Genomic DNA, 15,111 nt, shown 5'->3' on the forward strand with positions numbered 1-15,111 from the left:
CTCATTTGAAATGATTGTAGTTTGTGATATTTGTGGTAAAGGATACAAGATATGTTAGTGTATACTAATTAGCACAACTGAACTGATCAGGTTCAGTAGTGTTATAGCCTAAGTATCGCTAAGTGTCTGTCTGTCTGTCTGTGTCTCTGTGTGTAAACAACTTAAAGTCAAAAACTGTTGGACCGATTACCTTGATATTTGGTGGGTTTTACTGCCTTGGGTATCTAGTTGGGAAATTGTTCAAATCAACATGATCTTAGTTTACCACTGGTGCGTGATTTGGGTCATCAAATTTAAACTCAAAAACTACTGAGGAGAGTGGTGTGAAATTTAGTGGGAACATTCTTATAGGTGTGTAGATTGAGAAATGTTCATGACATGATGATTCCATCAGTGATATGCAAATTAGGGCTAAAAATGTGTCTTTTTGGTCAAAAATCTTTAATTCCAAAACTACTGAGCAGATTAGGCTGAAATTTAATGGGGATACATTTGGAGGGTGTATAGATGAAGAAACGTAGCATACAATGATCTCATCAGTGATATGCAAATTTGGTATCAAAATGTGAATTTTGGTCAAAAACTTATATTTAAAGTACTTGGTCAATGAGATTGAAATTTGGTGAGATGTTTCTTGAATGTTATTCTGCAGATTTTCTTCAAAACATTTTGACACAATTGGCCCTAGCAACCATGACCATGCCCTTAGCAACAACCAAATGCCAGTATATTTTGCTAAAATAACATCATATGGTAGGCAAGTGAGTAAACATTCAAAAAATAAACACCTATATCTAGCATGGATCAGCATATGGATAAACATTTTTTAAAAACTGTACAGTTGTGGTACAACGCCATTGGCAATTTTCTTTAGGGGGTCAAATAAAAAATATAGAAACATGTTAATATGAATAAAAATGAATATATATGGTCTATAAATATTGATATTTGATAGAGAAAAAATACAGCATTACTGCATCAGCAGATAAAATAACTGCCATTATGTTATACTATTACGGCAATGTACTCCTGACTGGCAGGAAATTAAGAATGCTATTAATAGATGACCACAGTTCATACCATTTGTACGGATATAGTTTCATAGCCGTTTGGGTATATCAAACATCCTTGTGTTTTATGATCTGTGGTATTTACAAGATGAGAAGGGATAACCATGTCGTTTATCAAAACATATCCAAGTTCTGTTTGCAAGTGCTATGAATAATTCAAACATGTCTGCTTAGAATGTGATGTTCACTAGGTGGCTTCAGGCAAATAAGTCACTAGGGATAGTGAAGTCTTTCAACTGGAAAATAAATCATCATCAGGTAGTGTTATTGGCTTCATCCCACTGTGTCCTTCCTTAGCAATCAGATCATTCATGCTTGAAGTATTGATAGGATCATGTAAGACTTATTAAAAACATTATGTAATCTTTAGCATACATTGTATTTTGAAATTAAAATGTTCAGAGGAAAGACTGAAAGAAACTGCCTTGCATAGAATATTACATTCATGTGTGTAGGTCAGAGTATTCAAGGATACAAACTCTCTAGCTAATTGATTTCAATGTCAAGTGAAAGTACAAATGTAATAGGTGTAAAAGCAAGTTATAATGATACTGACACCTCTGGTTAGAGTGATTGAAGCATTTGGACATTTTCACTCTGCTTGCCAATTCCTCAGGCATGACAAGTTCAGGTGGAGATTTACTCTGCCCATCATCATAGGGCATTAGTCAGATGTTGATTCAACATGTTTGGGGGGGGGGGGGGGGTAGTAGTAGAATATATGACTGTATATTTTGGATGTATCTTGATATGTAATGATGTACTACACTTTGATGATTGATGTTAAACTTTGTTATCTTATAACCACTGTACTCAAACTGCTGTTACTGTTTGATTAGTATGAAACACTGTGGTGGTATTAGTGTTAATTAGTCCACAGTCATTTAATATTACTGTTACAAAGAAAATTGTATTTCATTGAATGCCACACTATACAATAGAGCTCCCTTCATTATGATTTTATGAAAACAATTGAGGTATCTAGACTACATAATAATATAAAATACCACATCACATCACTATGTAAATGTGTTACTGAGAAGTACATATATGTACCTGAAGGATACAAAATGCAGTTCCTTTTGAGTGCAAGATATGCTGATACAGAAACCAATGTGTTTTTTTACATTGATTCACTCTGAATAACTCACATTTGTGAACATATATAATGTAATATTTGCTTTGTACCGTTCACATAGTTTTTTATATTTAAACCAAAGATTCCACCAGTCCATTATGGAATTTATCAGGAGTACATTTGTATGTTTGTGTAATTTTTGAAGCGAACAGAAGTTGCTTTACTATATCTTTCCTGGCTAAACCTGTCTAATGAATAGAAGATTTAATGTCTTTTTGGTGTTTCTAACATAAACTTGATGTTTTAAATAATAGTTTTGTATGTGTTTTTACTACAGTATTTGCATTTGTGCAGAATGTTCTGTTTTGAATAAATATTTTGAATTGTTATTTGTTTAACACAAAGCTTGCTGTCTTTACTTAGCCAATAGGCAAGTCATGTGGGGATTTGCCATCACCCTGTAGTGGAGAGGGGGTGATAGCTAACATCCCCACCCTGTAGTGGGAAGGGGTGATTGGTAAAATCCCCACCCTATTGTGGGGAGGGGTGATTGCTAAAATCCCCACCCTGTCATGGGAAGGGGGACTACCATGCCCCATGAAATGAAATCCTAACTAATTTGTACTATAGTAGTATCCATCGTCATAAACCACAGCCTCTTTGACGGCACTGCCCAAGATGCTCTGCCAAGAGGCCATGGTTTCATTCACATTCACAGAAGAAATAACAGCTCTGGTTTGCGAGAATGTATAGTACATGTAGTATCCCACATGTATAGTATAGAATGTATAGTATCCCACATGTATAATATAGAATGTATAGTATAACATGTATAGTATAACATGTAGTGTAGAATGTATAGTATCCCACATGTATAGTATAACATGTATAGTATCCCACATGTATAATATAGAATGTATAGTATAACATGTATAGTATAGAATGTATAGTATCCCACATGTATAATATAGAATGTATAGTATAGAATGTATAGTATAACATGTAGTGTAGAATGTATTGTATCCCACATGTATAGTATAGAATGTATAGTATCCCACATGTATAGTATAGAATGTATTGTATCCCACATGTATAGTATAGAATGTATAGTATAACATGTATAGTATCCCACATGTATAGTATAGAATGTATAGTATAGAATGTATAGTATAACATGTATAGTGTAGAATGTATTGTATCCCACATGTATAGTATAGAATATATAGTATAACATGTATAGTATAGAATGTATAGTATCACATGTATAGTATAGAATGTATAGTATCACACATGTATATTATAGAATGTGTAGTATCCCACATGTATAGTATATGAGAATGTATAGTATCCCACATGTATAATATAGAATGTATAGTATAACATGCATAGTATAGAATGTATAGTATAACATGTAGTGTAGAATGTATAGTATCCCACGTGTATAGTATAGAATGTATAGTATAACATGTATAGTGTAGAATGTAGGAGTATCCCACATGTATAGTATAGAATGTATTGTATAACATGTATAGTAGAATGTATAGTATCCCACATGTATAGTATAGAATGTTTTGTATAACATGTATAGTAGAATGTATAGTATCCCACATGTATAGTATAACATGTATAGTATCCCTCGATGACTAGACAGAATACTAAATCTGGCATAACCACTAAAACATAAGCAACCCTTAGACTTGTTTAGGTGTCATGCTTTATTCATTCATTGAGAAACTAGACTGATAACATATCAAATCGACTGTTCACACATATGTACATAAAATGACATCACACACACACACACACACACACACAGTCATAGAAATGCATAAGGAACAAGCGAGACAGCCGAATAGATGTAATCCAATGTTTCAAATAAATATTCTTTTTCAAGGAATAAGGCAAGACATAGTTGGTAACAACATTTTTGACAACCAACTTTCATTGGGACGGGAAAAATCACAGATATAGAGCTAAATTTCTTGCAGAAATCATGAAATTGCAAGACTTATATACCTTTACGGAAGGCATTCAGTTTAAAATCTGGTAAATATTAATTAAAAAATATATTTTAAATACCTTTTCTTTTTCCTCCCAAATCTCCCACAAAATAAAAGAATAAAAGCAACATGATTTTGATGTACTCACATAACAATGGCCAGACAGGATACTAAATCATATATATAATGTATGTATATTATATATATATATATATATATATATATATATATATATATATATATATATATATATATATATATATATATATATATATATATATATATATATATATATATATATATATATATATACTCAACATATACAATATGTATATACTGGAGCAAACAGTGCTCAATACATATACATGTAGAGCGGTATAACTATTAAAAATAGTACAGTATCAAGTAAGATACACAGGAGCCGTTACACAGTGTTTCATGCTTACGCAATCATCGGACGACTAACGGTACAGTCAGTGATGTTCTACTATAAAAGTTCAAAAATTCTAAAGTTCCATTTCACGTGATATGGGCGCCGCAGTGGAAGTTGGTCAGTACATATCTATTTTGATGTCGGCACTTTGAGATTAATTCAGATCGTTTATATATATACATACATACATACATACATATATAAACTCGTCATATTTGTTATGATACACTAGTAATTCCACAAAAACTACACACTCAAGATATCCATAAACCATGGATTTTAAACTATTGTCAGTCCTGTATTTGTTCCAAAAAATATTTCCAACAGGTGTCGGGAGTACAAATGGATGAGAAATATGCCAAAAAGGTTACATTTACTTGTTTTCACAAGAAATAAAACATCCACATTTTCGCTGCAGATGATTGACATAATATGCCATAAATTCGAGAGCATCACATGACGGATTCTTTGCATTAGCAGTTCAAGTGCAACTTTCCTGACTGGGTGAGCCAGCAAGTCGGGTGTCATAAAATTGTTTGCATCTCTAAAGCTATTTGCAATGTCACTGATAATGGGTCAGTAAAACTGATAACAACTGACATGACATTAGGGGCTTTACACTTAGATATTGAGCTTAGCTTTGCCTGATGTGTTATGTAATAGTGCTTTATCACATTTGTAAATATTGCCAACAAACATTATTCAGTGATAAGAAAGATAAGAAACCCCACTTCCTTAGCTAATGGCTTGATTCTGTAATGATATATGTTATTATTATTTATTTATTAATTAAGCTGTGTACACAAGAAGTGACATTGGCAAGAAAATATACCAAATGAAACACTGATGTTTACAATGTCTTGAAAATATTAAGTATATGATTGAGTAGCTGTACATATTTACATGCAAGTTTTACTGTGGTATTTTTTCAGTGAGCTATAGTGACAGTGGAGAGATAAGCAAACAACCAAACAAATGACGTCATGGGGTTTCCCTGCTGACTTAACCGGCGACTGCTTCCGTGATCAGACAACACGTACGACGTTGATGACATCCACAAATACAAACACATAACGTAAATTTGGAGCCAAGTTTTGATATCAACGGGTTTCATTTGCAACAAAGGAAATCAAAGACTGGAACTATGGGGTCTTTGCAAACCATACCGCTCCCAAGTGCAAATCAAAGACTTCAAATGTTCGGACTGTTCAGTAAAATTGCACCTTGGTATTTTCTGACAATGACATTTATCGCACTTGTCTTGGGCATGTTTGTAACTCTGCCGGAACTGTTCAAGAAATCTCCGAAAACTATGAATCGGCATTATGCGGCTGTTGCGTATCTTTTCATCAATGCTATGTGGAACTATATAATGGCTATTCGCATCGACACGACAGATCAGAAATTGCCGAAAGAAGTGGCTGAATATCATCAAAGGAAAAAGACGAAACCCTATCGATGTCACTCGTGTAAGCTGTGTCAAGCTCGTATCTTAAAACGAGATCACCATTGCTTCTTCATGAACACGTGCATAGGCTATTATAACCAAAAATATTTCATTTGGTACTGTATGTACATGTTTTGTGGTACTGTATATTCGATCATAACGAATGCCATGTATACGAGTCGTGTCTTTGGTACACAATTTTCTGGTGCTATCACTTTCTTTGTTCTTGGACCTAACACAATATACAAGTGGTGGTTTAACAATGCAAGTTCCACAGAGCTTCTCTTTGTTACACTTATGTACAATTCTCTAGCTGCTGGGATAGTGAGCGTTGGCTTTTTTCTATGGCAGCTTTGGCTAGCATGTGTAGGCCTCACCACTCACGAAGCAGTCAGCGATGGCGAAGGCTTTGATAGAGGTCTGTTAGAAAACCTGAGGGATGTTCTTGGCAAATATTGGCTTCTGGGAGCAGTCTTGCCAGTTTATTGTCCTCCAAGTGGAAATGGTATATATGGTAACAAGTTTGGAGTGGTTGAGAAAGACAACCCAAAGTGCAATGGTGACACTAGCAATAACTGTGATCATGGAAACTGTAATATTAATACTAGCAAGAAGGAGAAATAAGGCTTATAGTTATAAATAATAACTATGATTTACTATTTTAACAACACATGGATGCATATATAGTAACAGTACTAAAAATGACGCTACAGTTCAATCTTATTTTTTCATCCCCAAATTTCAGCACACAACTCATAAATAATATTCTTCAATCACCAGTACCCTGTATACCTAGCCTTGTATATTAACATGACTAGAGAGTTCAGGTTGTTTATTTTTATCTGATTCTGTTAACTTGGAGTACACAGGAGTAAATACCCCCCCCCCCCCACCCCCACACACACACTAATTATGAAGGTATTCAAGGGCTTATTAAGCTGAAAGTTGAAACCATCATCATAAACTACATGCCTCTTTATGGTACTGTCCAAATGTATATACTTCATTGTTTTGTTAGTCAGCAGAAACAAAATTGCTCAGGCTTAGAAGTTTGACTTGTCTAACACACTAAAATGTTGGTAGAATTTGTAATCTGAAACAATAGACTTTTTAAAAAAAATAAATGCAATCACAATGTTATCAACTTGATCTTTTCATGGATGGGGAAAATTTTGAGACTATCAAACAAACTCAATGTTTTTTTTAATTGAATTACTAATATACTTCAGATGTGAACAGTTTGGTTACAGAAGTGTACATCTGTACAAAAAAAATAGTAAATTTTGTAATTAGAATTCAGCAGAAAAAAAGATTGCCAATGTTACTCAGAAAGTATTGCCGTGTGTATTTTGACTTCAATCTGTTCTTGAGATCTTTCACTCTTTTTGTTGCATAGATTTATGTTGGTAAACTCATACCACTGTTAGCAATCTCCATTGCAATATGAGAGTATTGTGTTGAAGATTACAAAGTTCTTCAAGCCGAAAGGCATCACTCAAGTATCTACTCATTCAGTGCACATTCAAAGAAGCACTAGTAACTAGATCACAAACTAAGTTTGATCAAATGTACGTTTTGTAGGTAAATATGATCAAATTGTAATGTACTGAAATTATACATGTATTGGTATGTAATACAATGTACATTACAGCTATAATTCAGGTAGATTCATTTCAATTATATTACAATCCTGCACATTAATGACAATCAAAACATGCATTTCTCAGTTCTACGCTAAGCAGTATGTGTGCTCTCTAAGCCAATTTGACGTGCCACTGACACATAATTTCTAGTGACACACCAAGATTTGATGTTGTCCTATCTTGTACTATATGGTGACTCACAAGAAATGCCAGTTTTATCATTTGACTCACAAAAACAAAATTTGGCTATCATTAGAGGGCACACTGATGCCAAGTCTGTACAAACTCACTTAATTGCAATAGAAATAACAAGCCACTGCCCAGCTGGTGTTTAGAATTAAAATCACCACTTGACCATATACTACTATGCAAATATGCTGATACGTAATTTAGACTAAGAGTCACATTTTACATTCCTATTGCATTGTAAAACACAGCACAGAACTACAGTTCAAATGTTTTCAACAAACTTTAGTATGTTCTTAAGCATTTTACAAGCACAGACAAACTTATCTTGTATTAGTAAAGATTAAATAGAATTATCAAACTCTAAAAGAGAATAAGTATTAATATCTTGATGGACAGGAAAAGTTCTTTTTAGTTTGTCTAAATACATCATCAATCAATCAAAAGAATTTTTATAGCGCCAAAATCCAATACGACGTAATGATTTTCATTTGCTTTTTTGGCAGTGAAAAAATATTGCATATAATTTAACTGTACAAAGTACACTCTATACACAGCAGACAACTTTTATTTTAAAATTCCAAAATGGAAAACCTGAATATTTTATAAAATGTTTTATAAGTTATACAAGATAGAATGATGTTAAACTCTAAGTTGTAAAAATATAAATTATGTGATGTATTCTGTAAGTATTGTATTGTTTTAGAGGTATTTTAGAATTGTTGTTATATGTACTAAATGTATATACTTTTTGTAAACTTTATAATCTGAGTGCAAGTTGTACAATGATTTGATGGCAGTGATAATCTGTTTTATAGTAGGTATGTTCAAATGTTTCCTCAATACTTGTCAGAGGCTGAGTAGAAACATTTCATGCCTGGTGTATACAAGTTTGTTACATAGATTTTCATATGTGTAGTGGACATTCGTTTAAATGAAACACTAGGTGATATATTTGTACATGTTTGATAGAGCATTCAATTTATATACTTGTATATGTAGGTGTATGTTAAACTCTAAGTTTTAAAATGTATTTCACACCAGTACACAGTCTGCACATATTTTTCATTTGCAAAATTTAAGCTATGCAAGAATGTTTTCATTTTTATTCTCGCTTTTTTTTAGCATGAAATAAGTCAATGTTTTTTTTATGTTTGTATGTAAATAATGAATAACCACTCCTATCAAAGTTTTCTAATCAGCAGTTTAAAATACATTCATTGTGTTTTACAGTAAGATGTATATTTTAATGGAAGATGTCATATGACATGCTTGACTGCACAACAAACATACACACACTCTGTAATATGAAATGGATCAAACAAAATCAGAGACAAGTTGTATCTTATACATGTCTGGATCCAATAATATATAGTAACTCATTCATAGAGAGCTTCTGCAGTACTCAACTTTGAGAAGCAGAACTTAATTTGTTCATAAAATGAAAGTAAGTCCTGTTTTCTACTTTTCTGTTTTAAGCATTCAAAAATACAAATCAGTACTTTAAATTGTACAGTTATGTCAGCTGGAATGTTGATGTAAAATATAATATATTCATTCTGTTTGAGTGTTTGTAAATGTAATTGTACTGTCTTCGTTTGGACAACAAAGTTCAGTATTTCAAAGTTTATGCAATAGACACAACCATCTACATCTACTAATAAATGTTGCATTGAATGTACATAACAGTTGATTTAGAGTTTTTATTTGGGTCTGTATGTAATGAGTAATCACACTGGTATGGCAGTATGTTGTACTTGACATTGTCACAACCTTGACTTACAAATGGATCATTTGACCACAAGCTTGACTTACAATTGATCATTTACATGTAAATATGCACAATGGTAGCTGGAAGGTAGGATAGAAACTTGCCTAAAACACACAAAATTAGAAATAAATAAACAACATCTTGTGTAATAAAAATATACCCTGAGTCAGTCTTAATATAACATATATACACCATGTATGGAGTAACACAACAAGGACGGACAGACTAATTGGCAGTCATTGTATATACACCATGTATGGAGTAACACAACAAGGATGGACAGACTAATTGGCAGTCATTGTATATACACCATGTATGGAGTAACACAGCAAAGATGGACAGACTAATTGGCAGTCATTGTATATACACCATGTATGGAGTAACACAACAAGGATGGACAGACTAATTGGCAGTCATTGTATATACACCATGTATGGAGTAACACAACAAGGATGGACAGCATACTAATTGGCAGTCATTGTATATACACCAGTAGTTTCTTGTCACTCAAAGTTGTGATAGAAGATGATGGACCACCTGTGTAAAAATTAGAAAAAAGGATTTATATTAATTTATTTGTTTGTCTACAGGGCAGGCTGAGATTTTTATCATTTGATGTCCACTGTACATACATACATTTAGTATATGTGTTATCACTAGTTCAATATTTTTATCATTTGATGTCTCCTGTACATACATACATTTAGTATATGTGTTATCACTAGTTCAATATTTTTATCATTTTGATGTTCCCTGTACATACATACATTTAGTATATGTGTTATCACTAGTTCAATATTTTTATCATTTGATGTCTCCTGTACATACATACATTTAGTATATGTGTTATCACTAGTTCAATATTTTTATCATTTTGATGTTCCCTGTACATACATACATTTAGTATATGTGTTATCACTAGTTCAATATTTTTATCATTTTGATGTTCCCTGTACATACATACATTTAGTATATGTGTTATCACTTGTTCAATATTTTTATCGTTTGATGTCTCCTGTACATACATACATTTAGTATATGTGTTATCACTAGTTCAATATTTTTATCATTTGATGTCCACTGTACATACATACATTTAGTATATGTGTTATCACTAGTTCAATATATTTATCATTTGATGTTCCCTGTACATACATACATTTAATATATGTGTTATCACTAGTTCAATATTTTTATCATTTTATGTCTCCTGTACATACATACATTTAGTATATGTGTTATCACTAGTTCAATATTTTTATCATTTGATGTTCCCTGTACATACATACATTTAGTATATGTGTTATCACTAGTTCAATATTTTTATCATTTTATGTCTCCTGTACATACATACATTTAGTATATGTGTTATCACTAGTTCAATATATTTATCATTTGATGTTCCCTGTACATACATACATTTAGTATGTGTGTTATCACTAGTTCAATATTTTTATCTTTTGATGTCTCCTGTACATACATACATTTAGTATATGTGTTATCACTAGTTCAATAGTTTTATCATTTGATGTCTCCTGTACATACATACATTTAGTATATGTGTTATCACTAGTTCAATAGTTTTATCATTTGATGTCTCCTGTACATACATACATTTAGTATATGTGTTATCACTAGTTCAATATTTTTATCATTTGATGTCTCCTGTACATACATACATTTAGTATATGTGTTATCACTAGTTCAATATTTTTATCTTTTGATGTCTCCTCTACATACATACATTTACTATTTAGTATATGTGTTATCACGAGTTCAATATATTTATCATTTGATGTCTCCTGTACATACATACATTTAGTATATGTGTTATCACTAGTTCAATATTTTTATCATTTTGATGTTCCCTGTACATACATACATTTAGTATATGTGTTATCACTAGTTCAATATTTTTATCATTTGATGTCTCCTGTACATACATACATTTAGTATATGTGTTATCACTAGTTCAATATTTTTATCATTTTGATGTTCCCTGTACATACATACATTTAGTATATGTGTTATCACTAGTTCAATATTTTTATCATTTTGATGTTCCCTGTACATACATACATTTAGTATATGTGTTATCACTTGTTCAATATTTTTATCGTTTGATGTCTCCTGTACATACATACATTTAGTATATGTGTTATCACTAGTTCAATATTTTTATCATTTGATGTCCACTGTACATACATACATTTAGTATATGTGTTATCACTAGTTCAATATATTTATCATTTGATGTTCCCTGTACATACATACATTTAGTATATGTGTTATCACTAGTTCAATATTTTTATCATTTTATGTCTCCTGTACATACATACATTTAGTATATGTGTTATCACTAGTTCAATATTTTTATCATTTGATGTTCCCTGTACATACATACATACATTTAGTATATGTGTTATCACTAGTTCAATATTTTTATCATTTTATGTCTCCTGTACATACATACATTTAGTATATGTGTTATCACTAGTTCAATATATTTATCATTTGATGTTCCCTGTACATACATACATTTAGTATGTGTGTTATCACTAGTTCAATATTTTTATCTTTTGATGTCTCCTGTACATACATACATTTAGTATATGTGTTATCACTAGTTCAATAGTTTTATCATTTGATGTCTCCTGTACATACATACATTTAGTATATGTGTTATCACTAGTTCAATAGTTTTATCATTTGATGTCTCCTGTACATACATACATTTAGTATATGTGTTATCACTAGTTCAATATTTTTATCATTTGATGTCTCCTGTACATACATACATTTAGTATATGTGTTATCACTAGTTCAATATTTTTATCTTTTGATGTCTCCTCTACATACATACATTTACTATTTAGTATATGTGTTATCACGAGTTCAATATATTTATCATTTGATGTCTCCTGTACATACATACATTTAGTATATGTGTTATCACTAGTTCAATATTTTTATCTTTTGATGTCTCCTCTACATACATACATTTACTATTTAGTATATGTGTTATCACTAGTTCAATATTTTTATCGTTTGATGTCTCCTCTACATACATACATTTAGTATATGTGTTATCACTAGTTCAATATTTTTATCGTTTGATGTCTCCTGTACATACATACATTTAGTATATGTGTTATCACTAGTTCAATATTTTTATCGTTTGATGTCTCCTGTACATACATACATTTAGTATATGTGTTATCACTAGTTCAATATTTTTATCGTTTGATGTCTCCTCTACATACATACATTTAGTATATGTGTTATCACTAGTTCAATATTTTTATCGTTTGATGTCTCCTGTACATACATACATTTAGTATATGTGTTATCACTAGTTCAATATTTTTATCGTTTGATGTCTCCTCTACATACATACATTTAGTATATGTGTTATCACTAGTTCAATATTTTTATCGTTTGATGTCTCCTGTACATACATACATTTAGTATATGTGTTATCACTAGTTCAATATTTTTATCATTTTGATGTTCCCTGTACATACATACATTTAGTATATGTGTTATAACTAGTTCAATAGTTTTATCATTTTATGTCTCCTGTACATACATACATTTAGTATATGTGTTATCACTAGTTCAATATTTTTATCATTTGATGTCCACTGTACATACATACATTTAGTATATGTGTTATAACTAGTTCAATATTTTTATCATTTGATGTCTCCTGTACATACATACATTTAGTATATGTGTTATCACTAGTTCAATATTTTTATCATTTTGATGTTCCCTGTACATACATACATTTAGTATATGTGTTATAACTAGTTCAATAGTTTTATCATTTGATGTCTCCTGTACATACATACATTTAGTATATGTGTTATCACTAGTTCAATATTTTTATCGTTTGATGTCTCCTGTACATACATACATTTAGTATATGTGTTATCACTAGTTCAATATTTTTATCATTTTGATGTTCCCTGTACATACATACATTTAGTATATGTGTTATCACTAGTTCAATATTTTTATCATTTTATGTCTCCTGTACATACATACATTTAGTATATGTGTTATCACTAGTTCAATATTTTTATCATTTGATGTTCCCTGTACATACATACATTTAGTATATGTGTTATCACTAGTTCAATATTTTTATCATTTTATGTCTCCTGTACATACATACATTTAGTATATGTGTTATCACTAGTTCAATATATTTATCATTTGATGTTCCCTGTACATACATACATTTAGTATGTGTGTTATCACTAGTTCAATATTTTTATCTTTTGATGTCTCCTGTACATACATACATTTAGTATATGTGTTATCACTAGTTCAATAGTTTTATCATTTGATGTCTCCTGTACATACATACATTTAGTATATGTGTTATCACTAGTTCAATAGTTTTATCATTTGATGTCTCCTGTACATACATACATTTAGTATATGTGTTATCACTAGTTCAATAGTTTTATCATTTGATGTCTCCTGTACATACATACATTTAGTATATGTGTTATCACTAGTTCAATATTTTTATCATTTGATGTCTCCTGTACATACATACATTTAGTATATGTATTATCACTAGTTCAATATTTTTATCTTTTGATGTCTCCTCTACATACATACATTTACTATTTAGTATATGTGTTATCACGAGTTCAATATATTTATCATTTGATGTCTCCTGTACATACATACATTTAGTATATGTGTTATCACTAGTTCAATATTTTTATCTTTTGATGTCTCCTCTACATACATACATTTACTATTTAGTATATGTGTTATCACTAGTTCAATATTTTTATCGTTTGATGTCTCCTCTACATACATACATTTAGTATATGTGTTATCACTAGTTCAATATTTTTATCGTTTGATGTCTCCTGTACATACATACATTTAGTATATGTGTTATCACTAGTTCAATATTTTTATCGTTTGATGTCTCCTGTACATACATACATTTAGTATATGTGTTATCACTAGTTCAATATTTTTATCGTTTGATGTCTCCTCTACATACATACATTTAGTATATGTGTTATCACTAGTTCAATATTTTTATCGTTTGATGTCTCCTCTACATACATACATTTAGTATATGTGTTATCACTAGTTCAATATTTTTATCGTTTGATGTCTCCTGTACATACATACATTTAGTATATGTGTTATCACTAGTTCAATATTTTTATCATTTTGATGTTCCCTGTACATACATACATTTAGTATATGTGTTATAACTAGTTCAATAGTTTTATCATTTTATGTCTCCTGTACATACATACATTTAGTATATGTGTTATCACTAGTTCAATATTTTTATCATTTGATGTCCACTGTACATACATACATTTAGTATATGTGTTATAACTAGTTCAATATTTTTATCATTTGATGTCTCCTGTACATACATACATTTAGTATATGTGTTATCACTAGTTCAATATTTTTATCATTTTGATGTTCCC

The 15,111-nt window shown here is 30.9% G+C and overlaps 1 protein-coding gene across 1 annotated transcript; it reads left to right on the forward strand.

Moving 5' to 3' along the window:
* The first annotated feature begins 5,725 nt into the window (after positions 1-5,725).
* Positions 5,726-6,652, forward strand: LOC144453518 (palmitoyltransferase ZDHHC22-like). The gene has a single exon (XM_078144831.1). The coding sequence runs from the start codon at positions 5,726-5,728 to the stop codon at positions 6,650-6,652; it is 927 nt and encodes a 308-aa protein (XP_078000957.1).
* The last annotated feature ends 8,459 nt before the right edge of the window (positions 6,653-15,111 follow it).

The sequence above is a fragment of the Glandiceps talaboti genome, chromosome 2 (assembly GCF_964340395.1).
Source record: "Glandiceps talaboti chromosome 2, keGlaTala1.1, whole genome shotgun sequence".
Classification (NCBI taxonomy): domain Eukaryota; kingdom Metazoa; phylum Hemichordata; class Enteropneusta; family Spengelidae; genus Glandiceps; species Glandiceps talaboti.

Excerpts from the sequence above, each read along its gene's own strand:
- LOC144453518 (XM_078144831.1), top strand. The coding sequence starts at position 5,726 with ATGGGGTCTTTGCAAACCATACCGCTCCCAAGTGCAAATCAAAGACTT.